General features: G+C 41.5%; 2 protein-coding genes across 16 annotated transcripts in view; one reads left to right on the top strand and one right to left on the bottom strand.

The window, feature by feature from the left end:
* Positions 1-11,865, bottom strand: part of NFIB (nuclear factor I B) — a 208,937-nt gene extending 197,072 nt beyond the window's left edge. For 2 of the 11 annotated variants that reach the window (XM_080987839.1, XM_080987842.1), the window contains exons 1-2: positions 11,554-11,853; positions 4,956-5,487 (exon numbers count right to left, since the gene is read on the bottom strand). In XM_080987839.1, the coding sequence (XP_080843965.1) occupies positions 4,956-5,487; positions 11,554-11,583 (562 nt within the window). In that variant the 5' untranslated portion in view covers positions 11,584-11,853. Of the gene's footprint in view, positions 1-4,955; positions 5,488-5,906; positions 6,015-11,553 lie in introns of those variants that run through there. The other 9 variants (XM_080987845.1, XM_080987847.1, XM_080987844.1 and 6 more) reach the window with 7 other exon arrangements.
* Positions 1-20,223, top strand: part of FREM1 (FRAS1 related extracellular matrix 1) — a gene marked incomplete at its 5' end in the record, with an annotated part of 715,053 nt that overhangs the window by 648,855 nt on the left and 45,975 nt on the right. The window lies entirely within an intron of this gene.

The raw sequence follows: 20,223 nt of genomic DNA, 5'->3' as shown, positions 1-20,223 counted from the left end.
GTCAAGCCTAATTTATTTTTTAAAATGCGATTCCCGAAAAGAAATGCCCAAAACAAAACAAAAACAAACTGGATTGCCTGGGTTTTCCAAAGATGTTGCCAATTTTGCTGCAATCTACTGGTCACTTAAAAAGGATCCCTGACAGTTAAGTCCAGTCGCAGACGACTCTGGGGTTGCGGCGCTCATCTCGCTTTACAGGCCGAGGGAGCCAGCATTTGTTCGCAGACAGTTTTTCTGGGTCATGTGGCCAGCAGAACTTAGCCGCTTCTGGCACAACGGAACACCGAAACCAGAGCAGCACACGGAAATGCTGTTTACCTTCCCACCGGAGTGGTACCTATTTATCTACTTGCACTTTTTTGGCATGCTTTTGAACTGCTAGGTTGGCAGGAGCTGGGACCGAGCAACGGGAGCTCACCCCGTCGCAGAGATTCGAACCGCCGACCTTCTGATCGGCAAGCCCAAGAGGCTCAGTGATTTAGACCACAGCACCTGGAAGCAAATCTCATTAAACTCAGAGTTAGTTAAGTTTCAAATAAGCACCGCTGAATAAGCAAGGCTGAATACCAGTGAAGTGCGAGTTAATGCAAAACTTGAATGCCGCTAAAACTTCAGCTCTGAGTAAAATGGTCAGGAAAAAATGCCTTTATGCTGTCAGGTACTGCCACTCCTCCAAAATAATACACATACCAGTAAGCATCACGTAAACTACAAGATGCTGAAGTTATGTGGCTTGCCAACACAGAAGAGTTGCTATCTATGCATTTCTTAGTGAGTTGTGATAATCAAGTTTTTCTCATGTGCAGTCCTTGCTTTTTTTTTCTAGGGACAGAGCAGTTCCTAGTCCACCATCCCCCCCCCCCCCAGCAATCACCCTCTTCCCCTCCCTTTTTTAATACCAGACAGGACACAGTCTGGCGATTCAGGGGCTCATGCAAGCCAGACTTCCTTTAGTGCAGCCCTTTGGGTAGAACTGCTAATCCATCTTACTAATTAACAAGATAATGGTGGTTAGTCAGAAAACAGTATTAATGCTAACCATCTAGGAAACATCAACAGAAATGACTTGGCCTTTTCACTGGTCTCCGGTAGCCAACCCATGCAGCTAAACAGAAAGGTATTTAGATGTTTTAAAATCTGGACATTCAAGTGCATCAGAAGTAAGCACACTTGCCAGAACTGCATCTATTTGCTGGAAAGTCTGGTGAGTTTCTGCTGAATTCTTGGTTTGGAAATGAAAGCTTTTTCACAACTCTCTTAATATCTTACTTTTAAACAATGTGCGAAAATAGGAACAGTGTAATATAACCAGAATGAAAAACATGTGGCAATTATGTGACACATACCAAGACCTACACAAGCTTAGATAGATGATAGATAGATAGATAGATAGATAGATAGATAGATGATAGATAGATAGATGATGTCATTGTTGTTATTGCCTTTTTAGTGATCGGTATCAGTATCAAACTTTATTTCGGTCACAGAACAACAAAAGATAAACTGAACACATCCATAATTTCGAGCTGTACAATACAGCTTACAGTATGTATAATAATGCCATACAATGTCTTTTGAGTGTCAAAAGTATAGCAGACAACGGAAGAATTAAATTCTGTAGAAGAAAAATACAAACAAAAAAGTGTGCTTCGGGGGAGAAAGAATTGGAACTTTAACAATCTGCTACTACAGAACTGGGAAAAAAAAGTTATCTATTAGACGAAGGATTTCTATTATCTGAAGTTCTACTGCGGCAAACAAATACAACAGCTTTCATTCAGCGATTGTCAAAAAAACTTTCCAATGTGCCCACTGCAATGCAGATGCCAACCAACGAATCAAAGGCATTCAGCAACTAGACAAAGAGGGTTTGATGCCAACCTCGGTGCCACTGGCAACCATTATTGGCATCAAGCACATTGTCTGCTTTATCCTCCCCCACTCTGCCGGCACTTGACAAACAAAATGGCGGTTCTTGTAGAAACGGAACACAGCACAAGAGCTGCACTGATTGAATCAAATACTACCAAATGATTTTATGGACTGAAACACAGCTTGAACCAAACATCAGAAACAAGCCCACGAAACCTGTTTCCTTCAAGCGATGTATAGCTTTCACAACATTTAACACTAAGATGAATCCAAGAAACACTGGAACAAGGAGGAAAACCTTTCTTTCTTCCCTTTTTAAAAAAGTATTTATTCTGTGCTGCGTGTTTCGAACACCTGTGGACTAGGAAATCATTTTATCCTAATTTGTTTCCCCATAAAAGTGGTACGAACACAAGCAAGCGTATCAAGTAACGTTTAATTTCGCTTGTGTCCTGCAAATTCTAAGAGTAGACCTGTAGCAAAAAAAAAAACAACGAAAAAGGAAGTGAAGGAGAGACAGGCAGAGTTTTGAGAGGAATGGCTGGGAAGGAGAGTCAGATAAAGCTTGTCAACAAAAACTTGATAGACTGGTCTATATTTCTTCTTCCAGTACAGATCTGGGAAGCAAGTAGAAGAAATCCTCTTTGTCAAAGCACAAAAAAAAGGACTGACATTTCTAGATCAGGAAATTCTCAATATATTGTAACATTGCTCTCTGCTCTGCAATGCGGATGCCAACCAACAAATCACAGGCATTCTAGGCTAAACAAAGAGGGTCCGATGCCAATCCTGGTGCCACTGGCAACCATTACTGGCACTCAAACTGTTCTTCCACATGCTTTTCGCCAACGTTTAAACATGCGCCTTATTTTATCCTTTCATTCATTTAAGAACTTTGTCCTTCTTTTAAAATCCCCCACCTTGTCCAACAACTGATTAGATTACTACGCCTTATTGATGAGGCACTACCAAATAGATTTTTCATATACCAAAATAGAAGACCAATCTGCTATAAAAGAGATCATTACTCTGACTGACATTGTGCTTCTACCTCTTGCAAGCCTAGCAACCCTTGGTGCCTTGCCTGCCAAAACACAAAAATGAGACTGAGAGCGCGGACTATTCTGAGAACCATTTTTAAAAGGGAGGGAAAGAATCCTTCAAGCATAGAAATACTAGTCGTTTAGCAGATTTCACCCTCTCCCACAAAAAAACACACACCCTGATAGCATACAAAGAGGACGCATAGTATGCAATAAATGGAAGGTTCTCTCAAAGGTGACTTGGTACAAAGATATGTACCAACTTTACATCCAGTTATTTTTCGCAGTAACTGCAGAAAGGCTGAAAAATTCGGAATGATTGCATGATTCAGGCTGATTTAGCGAAAACCGAAAACATCCACTAGGTATCACTAGCAAAACGGTGTTCTCCATCTCAGCCCTGCTCTCAGTTCAAGTGGAATATGTATCAACTTCAAAGCACAGCATCTTAAGAAGAACAGGTAGGCAGGTACAATAGATGCTATAGCTACGTTGTTTTCATCTGCATTTGACTTTCCGGTGTGCATGAGGCGCACATCACCTGGTTATAGCCTTCCTTAAAAACACTTTGAGGTGCAAAAAATAATAATAATTCATTTTTAACACAATGCATGTACGTTAGCATATACATAACAAAATGCATATGCAAACACCATAGCTTATTTCCTCCTTCTTCCAAGATTAATTTGCAGCACAATCCTAAAGGTGTTTACCCTTTCGCAACCCTGCATAGGATTGCAGTCTTAAGAGTCATGTATCATAATTTTCAGATGAAAATCACAGCAAAACAGCTGGGCCGCAACTGGAAGGAAGCTAACTGTCTTTAAATCGCATTGAAACCAATGGGATTGAAACTGGTAGTAACTTGAGTCCAGTTATTTCAGTGAGACTTTTATCAATTGAAGTTGCTCTGAATTGGGGCCCTTAATTCTGTTTATGTCTCTTACTGCTAGAAATGAGAACAGGAAAGTATTTTCATTAGTATACATTAATCCTAAAATAGATACTTAGTCATATTTTATTATATAACAATTCCATGTGAAGTTAGGACTAAGCATGGCAAACAAGGATGGAATCATGTAAACTGAACCAGAACATTCAACTTTCGAAGTATTTTAAATTGTAGGTGAAAATCACAAGCCAAACCACCACCACCCGTTTTACTTTTAATTTCATCATTAAGTTACATAGCATACCCTTCTTTTATACTTGGACCAAAAATATGACCTCCTGTCTTTTTTTTAACTACCTTCCAACACCAGGCCAATTTATGCAAAAAGCCACCAACTCCAAACATTATGGGATGTAAGTTCACTTCTTGAAACATGTTTGTTGTATGACTTGAAAACAAAACATTCATTTACCTGGGATTTATTACTGAAAATACATAAAATGGAAGGCAATAATCTAAGTATACAAACAGTTCCGATAGTGACTGCTTATGTGTTTTGTTACATTTTAATGTAACTTCACATTTCCATATTGAAGCAACATTTTTAAAGTTTGTGTATGTTATGGAAATTATAATTTGCAGAAATATTTGGAGGAAGACCAAGCTACGAACACCTATTGTGCCTTGAACAACACGAGATGTTCATACAACGAGCGCTTAGTGCATATTAATATCCAGATGCTACATAGGCCATACTCTAAAACTGAATCTTTTTTGTAGGGGTTAGAGCGTTTCCTTGCTAAAACCATGAAAGAGATAGGAGGCAAGATTTGATATAAACAGATACGAATCTGTTTAAATAAGTGCATATAGCTTTTGCTCATTTGCTCGTATCAATAGATTTACCAACATTTTAAAACTTCTGCTCTGCAACACACGCTGAAAGCTTCCCCAATATTTCGAACTTCCCTTTTGGAACAAAAGCTTGACATGCATTCTCAGAAATACATGTCACTTAAATGTACAAATATGCAAATTAGCATACACCTGTGTACATGTATGCAGGGAAATATATATGCATATTCTTTGGCTTAAAGGAGAAAGATCTAAAGGGGGTTCAACATATTCATACAAGGCAAGTAACCTACCTTGATCCTGCACGTAGTACGCCAGAAACAAATCAAGCTCCTTGACTGATACTGTTATGTGATGTGGCTGAACACAAAGTGCTGGATTTGTGCAATGGGGGGATTTCATGAGCCGCTCTCCGTCCGTACTTTCCAAAGGGATACCTTTAAAGAGGATCACCATGACTAGATCCAGACGCCAGACTTTGTCTGCCTGTCGCAGGCAGTCAATTCTCCTAATCTTACCCTTCTGGTCAGGATTGGACAACACACAGCACGGGTGCTTCTTCCCGGTAACAGTTAGCACAAAATCCTCCCGGTACTCTTGGCGGATATCTTTGCGCAGTTTGGCGAGAAGCCTGGAAGCCCACTTCTGTTTAATTTCAGGCTTTTCACTAAGTAGCTCATCCTTGACTGCTCTTTCCTCGTCCTTTGACATTCGCTTTTCATGTTTCTTAAAGTACTTGCGTTTTCGAGCCTGAAGGTTGAACCAAGTGTAGGCGATTGCACGGACATGTGGGAGAAGTGCCTCAATGAATGGGTGAAATTCATCCTGTTAGGAGAAGAAACAGGGTCGGGTAGGGGGGAGAGAGAAAAAACTGAAAGATCAGTTCTGTTTGCATGGTGAAGGCAAGAGCAACAGTCCCCCCCCCCATTCTAAAGTAAAAAATGAATATATATATATATATATGGCTTTAATACCATGAGCACTAGGCGCTTTTCATTTTATTTAACCACAGTTTCAACTTCCAAAAAAATTATAAATAACTGCTCTAAAAATACTTCCACATTTAATTTCTGGAATTCGCATGGAGTTTTGGTTTGCATCAGAGTCGGGCCCCCCCCACACACACAGACAGAGCCCTTCGTCTTTGGCCCCCAAATGACAACTCAAATATAACTGCTTCTTAAAATAAGAGCAATAAGTGGCTTCTAACATTTGCAGTTCAGATGTGCGACCAGCTACAGTACCATTTTTGCTAAGACATCCCAGCAGAACCCTTAAGAAGGTAGGTGTGAATTGCACCACACATTTCTCTTTCCCCGTGGCACAGAAACACAAAGCAGATGTGTGGTAAGTGCGGTGCTATACAGTTCCCACTTTTGGAGCACGCTGTCAGTGAGAGACCGATAGCTCAGCAAAGAGCATGCGCTCATAAAATTTGATCCATTTCTCTTATCAATCGCCCAACATTCCAGCGCTGAAACAGGGTCATTCCAGCGCTGATGATGCCTTTGGAAAGCATGGGAAAGTTAAGGAAAGGAGGCAAAAAGGAACATGATGTACAACAAGAGCCAAACCACCTAAGTTTTATGCACCGCTTATCTACCTTTCCTTTCATAACTTTGTGAAACAAAACTTTACGCACTCAAGAATTAAAATCGCATCATTATTGCTGTCCCAGCAATTTTGCTCCACTCTACTGTGGGGGGTTCAATGCCTTACAGTGTTAGTTAATTTGTTAGCTGGTCACGAGTATGTGGCAAATATTTGGGTGCCCCCCCAAAAAAAAATCTATCTCAGGCATACAATGAAAATGGACAACTTGGCACAAACTTTGCATTCTTTGTGCTTCAGCTGTCTGTGGCAGAGTGACATTAACACTGCATCATTGGGTAAATCCTGCTTTTCTAAAATACGTGTTATTTATTTATAGTTCTAGAGAGTTCTTCCTATCATCAGGCTATTCCTAAAGATTCATATATTATTTTCCTAATTTTGATATTTATTGCAATTTAGATTCTATTCATTACTTTTGGCAATTATGTTACTTCGTGAAGTGGAAGATGCTCACCTTAAGGTTTCATCTTACAGACATTTCTTTCTGTCACATACGTAATTATTTTGTAACCAAAACAGCCTAAACACACATGGCAAGTTAATGTATGGTTTTGAAAGAAAACTGTGCCAAAATAAGAGCACTATTGTTGCTTCCCAACCTTTGGTATACGCATTTCTGAGTGGTTCTAAAGTTATTTTTTTCTTCTTAGACTGTTTTTAACTGTTTTTTTTTTTAATTTTTAAAAAATCACTCCATGTACTTTCAAACTAAACGTTGAAGTCATGTTACAAGGAATATAATGCTGATGCTACAATTGTTCCCTTAGAAATTCAAACTGTATTTTTCAGGCGGGCAAAATGTTAATACACACTGATAGTAACACGTGTTAAATTTGAAAGCAGGTCAAACTGATCTAAATGAACTATTTTATATACAATATATATTTAGGATGGAGGTGCACATTAGATTAAAAGATTGAGTATATTTTATTGCTTTTATAATTACTGCATAGATTGTGCAAGCTGCTGGTTTTCGACCCAAGGAGTTAGTACTGAACAAATAAAGCTATGCTTGTATTTTTGTTACCTAATGTTCTGTATACTAAGCCTTGCATTTTTAGAAGTAAAGAAAACAGAGGTCTTCAGAATTACTGCAGGTTTGGTTTTTTAAACATAAACCTTCCCCTTCTATAGAGAGGGAAATGAACTAAAATAGAATGGATAGTATGAAACTCAAAATCATTACAATATAAAGTGAAGCAAAGTGGCAAAAGAATCATTAAGTAAAGTGATCAGTAGTGTTTTGAAGATTTCTGTCACTTTGAGGGCTACACCATGGAAAGAGTTAAACCACAATCTGCTCTTTGTGTGGGAAGGCAGCACAGTTCAGAGCAACCACAGCCCATGATAAGACTTCCTTATCTCAATGCTATTTTTTTTTGTTAACTACTACAGTTTATTTCTTTCCTTCAGAAAAGAATTGACCGTGCAAAACAGCTATTCCAGAACTCTGGACTTTAATAATGCATTTAGAAGGAAAGTGGCAAAGCAGGCCGATTTGCAAGAAATGAGTGAAGCGGTGGTATCTGGTAGTATTAAAATTACTGTGCAAAATAGATTTAAGACAGCATAACACTGATGCCAAGGTAGGGCCGTATTCTGTCAGTGATATAGTCCAAGTACAGTATTGTGGATCTTACCAAGAAAATTGTGAAGCCTCGGACTTCAGCATTACTTTTAGGCATGCGCCAAATACTGCCATAAAGCACCATTTCTAAGCATGTTTAAGTAAACCCCATCAAATTCAATGGAACCTACTAATTCAGTCCAGATAATACACCTAAATTTTGCATATTTCAGCTATGTAAGGACCTGCTAAAATCAGAAGCAATAATGGATACAAAGCTATGAGGAAACATATCTACTGCGATGAAAGTGGAAATAAGAACAGATGTTATTTAAACATGGAACATATATTTTTTTAATAAAATAAAAATTAAACCCTAATACCAAACCCTGCCATTTTGCTGTAGCATAGAATAACTCTATAATCTTCAATATACACCTGGGATATTTTAAAAAAAATGCTTGAAAATAAACAACTCAAAGTTTATTCTAGCTGAGACGTGACATCACAGACATTCTCCTCAAAACTGTTTAAAGGGTCATTTATAAAAGATGATATTTTGCGGAGAGTACTGACAGACAAAACACTGCAAATAAAGATGCATGTTGCAATTGCATGTGGCAAGAATTAACATGAATAATCAGCAATCATAACGGCATTTTGCAACCAAGCTACAGTTAGAAAAAGCTTTTCAAATGTTCTAACGTGCATTGGCAATTTGTTCATTGTACGCATTGTATGACAATTTGTATGCATGGACAATTTGTACAAAAATTGTTTATTTAAAATGGTTTATATCTATTCTGCAACCGTAGTATAAAATGGTCAAGTTTCCTCTCCAGAATAGGAACATGGAAAAGTATTTTCACATAACACCTTCTGTCCTTCCCATCGATTCATTTTCTAGTAGATGTAGGAGACTATTCCACACACACACACACACACACACACACACACACAAAAGATGACTCCATAACAATATGTTTAAAGGTATGCAAGCTGCTTTAACTGACTTTTCTGTTCTAAACTGAATCAAAAGCAATGTAGGGGAGAAATAAATTATAGCGAAACCTTTAGGTTTGCTGGACTACTTCTGCAGCCAAACTATTAAAAACTTTCTTAGAATCTGAGCGTTAAAAAGGATCTAACATCTATGCCACAGACCTCAGAAAAGAAAAGCTTTTATTAATTGTACAAAACTGAGGAGGGAAGTATTCTATTACTAATCCTCCATTCTGCATAACAAATATAGATCCCATAGGTACGAAATTCCAGCTGACATCTCACTTACTGTTCTGTCCTACTGAGTGTAGCTGAGTGTGATCCCAAGTTAGTGTGCTTCGGATCACAATCTTAAAATACAGTAACATTTCCACTTCAAAGAAAAAGTGGAAAAGTCAGGTGTACTGAATTCTTTTTACTCCAATGTCTCCTAAGATTTCTGTGCACAGATATTTTATAAAGCACCGTCAGGACTACAACCACAACAAACATCAATTGCTGTGCAAGTGTGGGGAGAACGGCAGCTTTGGGGTTTAATTTTGCTAGATTTTTTTTCTCCCACAAATGTATATACAGCACAGCAATATGCCATTCAGTATTCAGAAATGAGTGACGTGCAAATTGACAGAGCAAATAGGACTTAGAAAAACGCTGGACGTACAAAACTTCATTTCAAAACTTGGAGGTACGTCTAAAAACCACTCAAGTAGTATTAAAATTATGTGCCGCTAGGTTTGTCATGAAACTGTTTGGAGCAGTGAGTTGTATACAAACTGAACCTGAACAAACTACTTATCTTGCATAAACCAAAAGTGATATTTAACCATACATATGGCAAACAACTGATAGAACTCACTCAAGAGCTTTTGTGAAAATATTGTATTTTTAAAAAAAACGCACAGGAAAGGAGGCAAATAGGCAGGAAATAACAACAGACCATAACATACACATAACAACTGGGGGTGCCTTTTAAAGTTTCAACTTTGAAGGTAAATTATGATACATATCTTGTATCAGCACAGAGTAGCAGATAATGAAATCAAGGCAGCGTTCATGTATTTGTAAGCAAATTCCACTTAAACTAGCCAAACTTATTTCTATGCAAATGTTCCCAATATGGAGGTGGAAGTATCAAATTTTGCAAGCAGCAGAGTACCTAGTGAATGAAAAAAATATGGTAATGCTGTATGTCTAAATCTATTACAAGATACCTATATGCTGGGATATTGACTTCTTTTTTTTTACATGTTTCAAATATCTTGCAACACTTTTTCCCACCTGTTTTGCACCAATGAAGTTTACGTTCACTTGCTGAAAAGATCCCCAAGTTAATCACACTTTGATGCCAAACAAAATATAAACAATAAAAAACGTGTCAGCCAAAAAGCTACATGACTGTATCCAATCACTGAATAAGCCTTATCATTGTTTAAATCTTCATTCACAATGCTGTGAATGCCTCAGTCCTTTGGAACCACAATGGCTTCTAATTGTCAAATGAAATCTTAATTATTTAACTATATCGCAATGTATGCCACAGAAATATTAAACAACTCGGAGCCTTCGTTCTTTCCACACCTATTAGTCATATAATTGCAGATTAAACCATTCAAATTGCACCCTGCTTAGATTTTAACTAGAACTGTTTAGAACTGACCTAGAGATTCACGTTTTACCTGAAATATACCCTGACCACTTAACGATAAATGTTACTAATGTTACACACTATAGACCCTTAACATCTCACATGGCGCTATGCTGCAATTTATATTGGATCAGAATCTGCAATCCGTTTCTTTTATTTATTTATTCTGAAGCTTTTATCCTGCCAATCATCACAAAAGACTCGCCATATGTTAAAACTATAAATACCTTCTTTGCATCAAAGCTATTTGCAGTTAAATCTTTTTGTAACATTCTTTGTCCAAATGCTCTACCAAGTACTAGAATTTATATGCAGTACATAAAATAACTCTTTCTAACGTCCAAAAGAATATGCAAGCCTGCAGGCCAAAAGTGACAGCAAAAGTTTAATTTTGTTTTTGACCTTGGACGTCGACTTTATAAAGTTACAAAAACCGAAGTAAAGCAGGAAAAATGTACTGGATAGCCAAATGAGAACTTCTACTGCTCAGAGACCTTTTCTTTTCTTTTCTTTTCAAACGAACCTCACATTACTGGAAAGGCTATACAGTATATGATAAAATTCAGCATGGGATCATATTATGTTTCTACTGTCAATGCTTAATTAAAAATAATGGAACACTTTCGCCTTTTGTCACTCAGATACCTAAACAGAAAAGCTAAAACGATGGTAGCAGCAATAGTATTTTCTGGTCTAGATCAATACGATCCATACCTACATTTTCATTATATACATTTCTAATATATAACCACTGGGATTTATTTCCTCCAGAAACAATTTAACAATATTTAGCAACATCCCCGGTATTTAAATAAAATAAAATGTTGCATTCCTTCTTCCGCCCCGCGTCCTTCCCGCACACACCTCGAAGAGTTAAGATTTACACAACTTAACAAAACACATGCAATACAGTTGAGGTTCTCCCCCCCCCCCCAAAAAAAATAAAGTCCGAGTGGCTCGAACAGTTTGCAACTCTTACAAACCCACCCGCTTGCCGAGCGCAAGTTTCGTGGTGTTTTTTGTTTTGTTTTTGGATTGGTAAGAAAAGGCGACAAATATCTACCTGAGTGAGACAGATGGGAGAATACATCATGACTTCGCTCTGAGAATGCACTTCTGCGGAGAGAAAAAGTATCAAAAGCGCAACGGTCTCATCTGTTCATGTTACAGTCATCGGGCGAAATCGGAATCAGAAGGAATCAGAAGGAGCGACCGCGGAGCGCCGCGAGTTCCCGACAAACCCCAGTCCTCCTTAAATAGCCAAAGAGATTCAAGTTCACTCCGAGCGCTGGATTTCCCGGGGTGAAATCCAATCTACACTTTTTAACCCTCTTGTTCTCGGAGACTCCGTCTTGGTGCTGTTGCTGCTGCAGTTGCTGCTGGTGGATTGGGGCTGCGGGGGGGGGGGGAGAGAAACCGGATGGTGGGGGGGGGCTGGATGGATGGAATGCAGCAGGAGTTAAGGAGGGGGGGGGGGTTGGCGAGACTTTTCCCTTCCCTCGCTCGCGCTGCCTTTTGCACCACCACCACTTACTAATACTACCACCCCCCACTTCTTTCTTTCCCGGATCTGCAATCGCTCTTGGAGAAGCTGTCGCGGCGCGGGGGTTGATACACCACGGTACTGTCAAACCCCGTTGCCAAAGTTCAAGGTTGCTGCGGCGGCGGCGGCGGAGCGGAGCAGGAAAGAAATCCTGGCGCGCGCGGTGATGGCAAGGCGAAAGTTTGCAAAGGAAGAGAGAGCCCTGTGCGCTCGAGCGCCAGCCCGGGAGTGTGTGCGCGCGCGCGTCCCCCCAAGGCTGCAAAACACTTCGCAGCAGCAGCAGCAGCAGCGCGCAACCGCCGGGCTTCTCTCGCAGCAGCAGCAGCCTGTGCCTCTCTCTCTCTCTCTTTCTCCCCTCCCTCCCCTCCACCCCCTTTCTCTGTGGATAATGTTCAGAGCCTGCTTTCCAAACGCCCACTGTAATAAAAATGATCTCTTGAAAATTCAAAACGATCAATCTCTTTCTTTCTCCCCCCCCCCCTTCTTCTTCTTCCCGTCCTCCTCCTCCTCCCTCCTTCCCCTTCCCCCTCCCTCCTTTATGATCTCCTTTCTGCAAGACCTGGACGTTCAAGAAGGGGAGGGAGGGGGTGTCCATGTGCGTGTTTGGGGGGTTTTTTGCATTGCACCGAGCGCACTTCTTCGGGTCCGTCCCGTCCCCCCCAGGCTCAAGCTGTGCTCCCCCCCCCCCCATCAGACTTCAGGATTTCGGTTTATTATTTCATTACACCATCGACGCTCGCCCTCCTCCTCCTCCTCCCCCAGCTGCTGCCGCTGCAAACACATTCCTTTCTGAGCCCCCTCCCCTCGCCGTGGCTTTTTCCTCTTTATTAATCATCATCTCGCACTGTACGAGAGCTCGGTTGCTGCCCATTTCGCAAACATGCTTTTGCACTTTCTCCTGCTCTCGCCCTCCCCTTCCCCCCCCCCCACCCCATGGTTAACCGTTAGGGGGAACTCTGTGCTGGGGGAAAGGAGAGAGGAGGGGAGTGCGTCTGGGTTTGGGAGAGGAGGACGCACACTGGGGAGAGGTGGGGGGGTTGGACGGCGGCGGGGAAGAGAGAGATTATTTGCAAAGCGCAAGTTCCCCGAGAGCGCCAAAAGAAGGGAACAGCCCAACTTCGCTCCTGAAAAGCTCCCGCTGGAAAATTCCCGCACAGAAAAAAAGTGGGGAGGAGGAGGAGGGAACAAAAAAAAGGGGAAAGTGCAAGGGAAAGCAACCCCCCCCCTTAAACAAAATAGTCCGCCGCTCTGTGGACATTCGATATAGCAGTTGCGGGGGAGGCGTGCGGGGGGCTACAAAGCCGGAAACTTTGCCAGCTCGCAACTAATTAGCCAAACAAGAATGGAGAGGGGGGGGAAGGAAATGTGCGCCGGGGGGGTCTTTCTTTGCAGAGGCATTCCCAGCACGGGCAGCGTCTGCAAACCTCGCTACCCTGTCGCCTTGCATGTGGAGCCAAGGTCACTGCATTGTGTAGCTAGTGCTGGGGGGGGGGGCAAAGTGGGGAGGGGGTCTCTCTCGCTCTCTCTCCCCGTTGCAATATGGGGCTGGGCGTGCTCTTGCAGAGACCCTGTGACGGAACGGAGTTGGGAGGGGGGGAGGAGAGGAGACGCCCTCCTCCCGGGGAGCCCCTTCCACGTGGCCCCTATCCCCCGCCCGGCGGCAGAGGAGCCGCCGCGCTCACACGCGTGTGCGCTGCTCGGATAGGCTGCTTTCCCGTCCCTCTCCGGCGGGCTTTTTTTTTCCCCTCAGCTCAGCTCAGGGAGGGAATGGGTGGCGGGTTCCTCCTGAGGGGGGAGGAAAGGAAAAAAGCTCGCGGTAGCAACACACTAGTCTGCTTTCAATCTCGCCAGCCAGCTCGTGCCAGGGAACTGAAAAGAGTTCGCGCGCGCGGGTTGCAGCCTTTTTTCGCTTCAAGGAATGCAAGCGAATTAAAACAACGCAGGCCGACCAGGTTCTCACACGGTGCGAAGATCCGGGAATATACTTTTGGGAACGTCTCCCGTCTCCCTTTTCATTCTGTATCCCTATATATATAAACTCCTGAGGACAGCTGCCCCATGCATGGTGTAGCCTAGTCCATGAAAGCTTGTGTGCCATAAGATTATTATTTTTTGCATTTAAGGTGCTGCAAGGCTCTTCGCTGTTTTCCTGCAACAGACTCGAAGGAACCCCCCTCGCGGGTTGACAACATAAAGGTTGCAAAAGGACAGCCTTCTTAGGTTGCCAACTGGGGAATTTATTTGCCAACTTATTGCGCCAGAACATTGCAGCTGTATAAGGGGCACTCCTTTGCTTAAACGCGCCCAACGCTCACCCTGCCCTGCCTCAAATTCTGCAGACTTTGACCTGATGAACCAAAACAGGCAAAAGCGAGACTCTTCCACCAGGCCAGCGCCTGCCTGCCTCCTGCCTCAGGTAAACTTTCCTCCTTGGCCTCTCCCTCCAGCCCCTTCCCCCGCTGTGTAAACTGTCCTGAAGGGACCAGTGACTTTTCCTTTTTCCCTTTTCTTTTTTCTTTTTGCAAAGTGGGATTTATTCACATCAGGCATTTCACAAGGACACATCAAGAGAAGCAGGCAGGTTCAAGTCAACCATGAAATGGTCACTTTTTAACCCCGTCCTGTCCTCATTAGGGAAATACTCAAACACAACCCATTCTCAAAGGGGTCTCTTAATGAGGGGAGCTTGCCAAGTCGAGCAGCTGCAATTGCCATAAATTTACAAGCCAGAGGGAGGGGGAGGAAACGAGAGAGGGGTTGGTACAAAGCAGGTAATGTCAAAGCAAATGGCTATGGCCAACAGATTAACCCTTCAAAGGCAGCCCACCTCAACTGTAGGTGCACTTCCCATCGGTGTAAACCCATAGAAATAACACTTTTTTCTCTCTTATTAAGGAGTGCTGTAAAGTGACCACTTTAGAGTACTTCACTTTAGAGTGCTTTGCACTAATATAAGATGTGATAAAGTTATTTCGGGGTGAATCACACACAATTTTTTAAAAATATCAGAAAATGTTCTAAGGCCTACAGGGTGACGAGGGGGTGACAATTCTGGTTTAAAGACCTGAAGTTTCCTTTGTGAATAAATATTCAGCGTGTCCTCCATTAAACTGCCATAAAAGACAAATTCACCAACATACTTGAACGTACCTTTTTTCAGCTGTTGGGATTCTTGAACAACAAGAGTCTTTCTAAAACACACACACACAAACCACTGAACTATAGACATGGCAATTTTGTGAATGACCCAGATTGTGTATACACACACAGAGAGAGAGAGAGCAGCCAAAATCTTTATATATCTGTTTAATAGCACTGGAGATAAAATAGTGACCTGCAGAACCCCATAACAAAGCTACCAGGGGACTTAAAAGCATTCTCCCAATGCTACTCTCTGGAAACTGACCCAAAGTAGGATCAGAAGGAACTACTCTGTATTACAGTGCTCCCTATTTCCATTCTCCAGAGCTGGTTGGGGAGGGTACCACGGTCAATGGTATGGAAAGCTGAAGAGAGATCAAGAAGCAGAAGATTGGTTACACTCCCCCGACCCTCTCTGTAACGGTCATCCATTAGGGCAACCAAGGCTGAATGAGTCCCATGGTCAGGCCTGAACCCAAACTAAGACCAATGGGTTTCATTGGAACTGATGTTCCATAAGAGCACAAGAAACCCTCCTGGTCCGGCCCAGTGACCCATCTAATCCATTACCCTGTTCTTATAGTAGCCAACCAGATGCCCATTGGGAACCCAAGTAAACACATATGATCACACTGCACTTGTGTGATCTCAGAAGTCTCAGGTTGTAGCATTCCTTTCAAGCTATGAACTTTTCGGTGGCCTTGAACAAGCTACTTTCCAGGAGAGATAATACTGCTGACTTAGCTCCTTACAGGGTTGTTGGAAAGACTGTTGTAATGAGAATAACTTTTGGGTAGTCTGAAGTGCTCTTTGCTCACACATTACTCACATTTAGGAGTCTCCATGCGATCAAGGGGAAGTAGGGCTGTGCAGATGTCCTCACCCTCAAGGCTGAACAGGCCCCACATCTGACACATGTGTTAAGACACAGAGGGTCTAAGTGAAGGTCTTCATAATACCTCTGTGCAGTCAGGGTTCCAGCTCCAGGGAAGCTCTATGTATGTAGGCATAGCCTTCACCTGTACAGATGTCCACACCTAACATGTGAATGTCAGGGTCAAAGGAATGCAAGGACTGCAAGGGCCACCAGCACAGCCCCATAATTTTTTGATCACCTAACGGGGGCAGGGGCAGAGTACTTCCATTTACATGGTTCCATTGTTTCATAATTACCACCTCACATGCACCATGTGCACAGAATTCTGTTTTTCCATGTAACTGAACTTTCGCAGCAAGTCCATCAGTTTTGTGTAATAACAATGAATACATTTTAAATGTCTTCTTCCTTTCATCTCTGAAAGCGGGTGGTGGATCAAGGTAGTTTTCAATCTTAGAATTACGTTCTCAATGTGAACATCATGGTACAGTGGATGCTTGGGTTGCAAACGTGATCCATGTAGGAAGCACATTCACAACCTGCAGTGCCTCGTCTGCGCGGGTCACGATTTGGTCTTCTGGGCATGCGCAAAGCTCAATTTAACGCATCTGCACAATCACTGAAACCCGGAAGTAACCTGTTCTGGTACTTCCAGGTTCAGCACATTGCACAATCCAAACACACGCAACCTGAAGCGTCTGAAACCCGAGGTATGACAGTACATGGAATCATAGAGTTGGAAGGGACCGTGAGAGTTATCTTGTCCAACCCCCTGCAATGCAGGAATCTCAGCTAAAGCATCCATGACAGATGGCCATCCAACCTCTGCTCAAAAACCTCTAAGGGAGGAGAATCCACCTCCTCTTGTGGGAGTCAGTTCCACTGTCGAACAGCTCTTAATTGTCAGAAAGTTCTTCTGTATGTTTAGCCGGAATCTCCTTTCTTGTAACGTGAAGCCATTGGTTCAAGTCCTACCCTCTAGAGCAGAAGAAAACAAGCTTGTTCCCTCTTCCATGCGACAGCCATTGAAATATTTGAAGATGGCGATCATACCTATCCAAACTGTCCAAAGCTATTGTGAATCAGTACAAAACTGATTTTGAAGGGAGATCTCAAACCGCTAACAAACAGAAAACACCACAACATAGAAACAAAATTGAAAGTTTCACTTCGTTTTGACATTAAATATCCAGACTTGCACTGGATCAGTCCCATCTACAATTGTATATCACACTGCATTGGCTAGTTTGATCCTTTCCAAGGCCTGGAGCACCCATACTGTTGTTATTGTAGCACTGGTCACTCTGTGACAACTTTACCAAGTTTGCTCGCACAGTTTAGAAGCACTTGAGGTGTTGTACTCAACTATCATAGCCCAGCTACTCATCCCTGCTGGACATTTAGAGAGGGTGCACAGCTTTGTAACATGAAGGCTGTATAGGTTAAGTCATTCAAACTATTATAACCTAGGGATAGGCCATTTGGTGACAGTAACATGTGTTCTGGTCTGTAATCGCCAAAGATGCTACATACACAAGAACCAAATGCCACCAGTGGCAAGAACAGCATCCATAGCATGTTTTCATTCACATCAAGAGAAGTAAATTAAATAAGCTAATTGCTATGGTGCACAGCTGATAGGTGCACAGCTGCTGGCTTTATCACAATACAAAAAAGGGAGGAGAGTCACCTATGGAAGCGATCCATATATATATATATATATATATATATATACATACATACATACATATACATACACACACACACACACACACACACACACACATACACATACATATTCATAGTGTAAGGAAGCTGTGAAAACACAGATAACCAATCTTCATTTCCCATAAGAGGAAATAAAGTAAGAGACGAGCTCAGTGATGTCTGGTGCAGGGATGGGGAGCCTCCTGAAAACTACAGTATGACTATACGTCTGTCCTCAGGTGCCCGACAGATACAGATTCACTCACTGACACACCAACAAACCAGCAATACGAGCTTAACAGACAGCAGTGCGACTGCAGGCTTTTCCAGGAACCAGACTGAAAGCAAAGAGCAACCAAGCCCATTCCATAAAGACATCCTTCAGAAGGGAGGGGAAATTCTGTTGTGATTCATCAAAATGAATGCCCATCTTTAATAATCTAAGCATAATAACCACATGCTAGCAACATTCACCAGCTCTAGAAAGTTTCTCCCGAGGATACAAAGTACAGTAATTACTTAAGAATATACAGAAGCATAAACAGGTAACACACACATGCCAACCCCAAACATGCTCCTGGAGGATATTTTATGGTAGAGTGTCATTTGCTGAATTAACGCAATAGGCTTTGTGAGAGATAACTCCTCTGCAGAAGGCAAAACATAGCAAATTGCACTTAAGTATGCATAATTCAACACAGGAAGGCAAGACAAATATGAGGAATACACTGCCAGAAAATGTAGAACAAGTTTTCCTTTAATTCTACACAAATGTACCATATGACTTAAAGAAACCAATTGTGTAGCTCTCAGTACATTTCCTTTTCTTACGCACATCCGTTTCGGAATATTTATCTTTTGATGGTGCTCAAAACACATGAAAACCCTGCAACTGTTTCCCTCATGTCAACAATTCTATAATGTTTTCTGATAACAAGTTTGACTGCTGTGGAAGGATATAAGCAGTCAGTTAGCTGGTCCATTTGAGAATGAAATATATAGCATTGTCTTAAATAGTACTTGAAAGTATGTCCTCAGAACCCAAGATAGCACAGAATACTGCGAGAGAGAGAACCCAATTAAGAGTCTTGTATTGCCTGCACTACAGTGGAACACCTCCAGTCTTCCTGCAATGGGAAGGATTAGACATTTGTGAATAAGAAAAGGAAACAAAAGTTAAAATAGGCCACAGAGAGCTTTCCATAGTACAAAAAGTACCTTTTTAATATAGCCACATACCTTATTTGTCTCTAATTATATGTCTAGATAGCAGAGAACACTGGGCTACTTAGACTTGCTCTTCACCCCTGCTCCCAACATCCCAGACATATGTATATATTTATATTTGTCTTGGGGGACAACATTAAGTTAAGAAATTACAATGTTAATTATGCTACTGCCGGTATAAACATGCACAGTTATTAAAGACGTCGCATACCAATCTGTCTGCCTAGATTTCAAGCATACGTACAGTTGAAACTCACCGAGCAAGCAGCACTGATTTCAGTGCAACATACGAGGTTACCCAGCTCAACTGTATGCTTAATCAAAAACTAGAAACTCTGAAAGGTCGAGTTAGCTTTCTCCACCCCACACCCCAGCCACTATTAGACGGCGATTCAGTGTTTCGTTCTATTGGGCTCAGAAACAAATGCTCTTATTCTTTCTGCCTTAACACACGATGCTGCAAAACTTTGCACACACATTCCAAAGTGTTTTGGCAATTATATTTCTAAGAGGGCAGAGAAAGCAGAAAGGGAAAGCCCTATGTCTGGATCACTGATAACATAGGAGTCTGTCCATTGTGTGGCAAAGCTCTACTTTATTTATAACAGCACTGTAAAACCCAGATGCAATATGAATACGTACATTATCTCAGCAAGTTCTATTACTTAAAGATGTGTTTCCTCCCCGCCATACATTAAAAACATATATTGCATTTTAGTTTGTTCCTATTTACATACTACTGTTATTATCCCAATATACCATTAGGATGAGACTACCATTCACTCATGATACTTTAAAAAAAAAAAAATCTGTATCTTGTTCAAAACTCTTTATTTGTGTTCTAAAGCTATTCCTGTGTGAGGAATCAGTCTTCCAACTAAACTTAAGTGCATTTAAAAACATTTACAAGCATTGTAGTTTCACATCGTGAAGATTCATAATACAACAATACTGTACATTTTAAATCAGTAACACAGTCAGTGTTCCTTGGAACAATAAAATAAAAAGCAAGTTAAATACTGTGCTAGAAATCTTTGCCGAACTGTTTCTCTGGGTATGGGTGTGTTTTTCGCATGTGCAAGCACACATGTGCTCACCTGTTCAGCAAAAAGGATTTTAATTTTAACCTTAATTAGAAAATGACTGCAATTGGGGGGAAAATACGTAAATGGAATTGCCACGATTTCTAAACGCACATCAGATTTGTATGCATTTACATTTCAGCACTACTCTTTTTA

Source organism: Podarcis pityusensis (assembly GCF_964106645.2).
Source record: "Podarcis pityusensis genome assembly, chromosome: 17".
In the NCBI taxonomy this organism is placed as follows: domain Eukaryota; kingdom Metazoa; phylum Chordata; class Lepidosauria; order Squamata; family Lacertidae; genus Podarcis; species Podarcis pityusensis.
The sequence above is the reverse complement of the archived record's forward strand: the minus strand, read 5'-3'. Positions and strand labels throughout refer to the sequence as shown.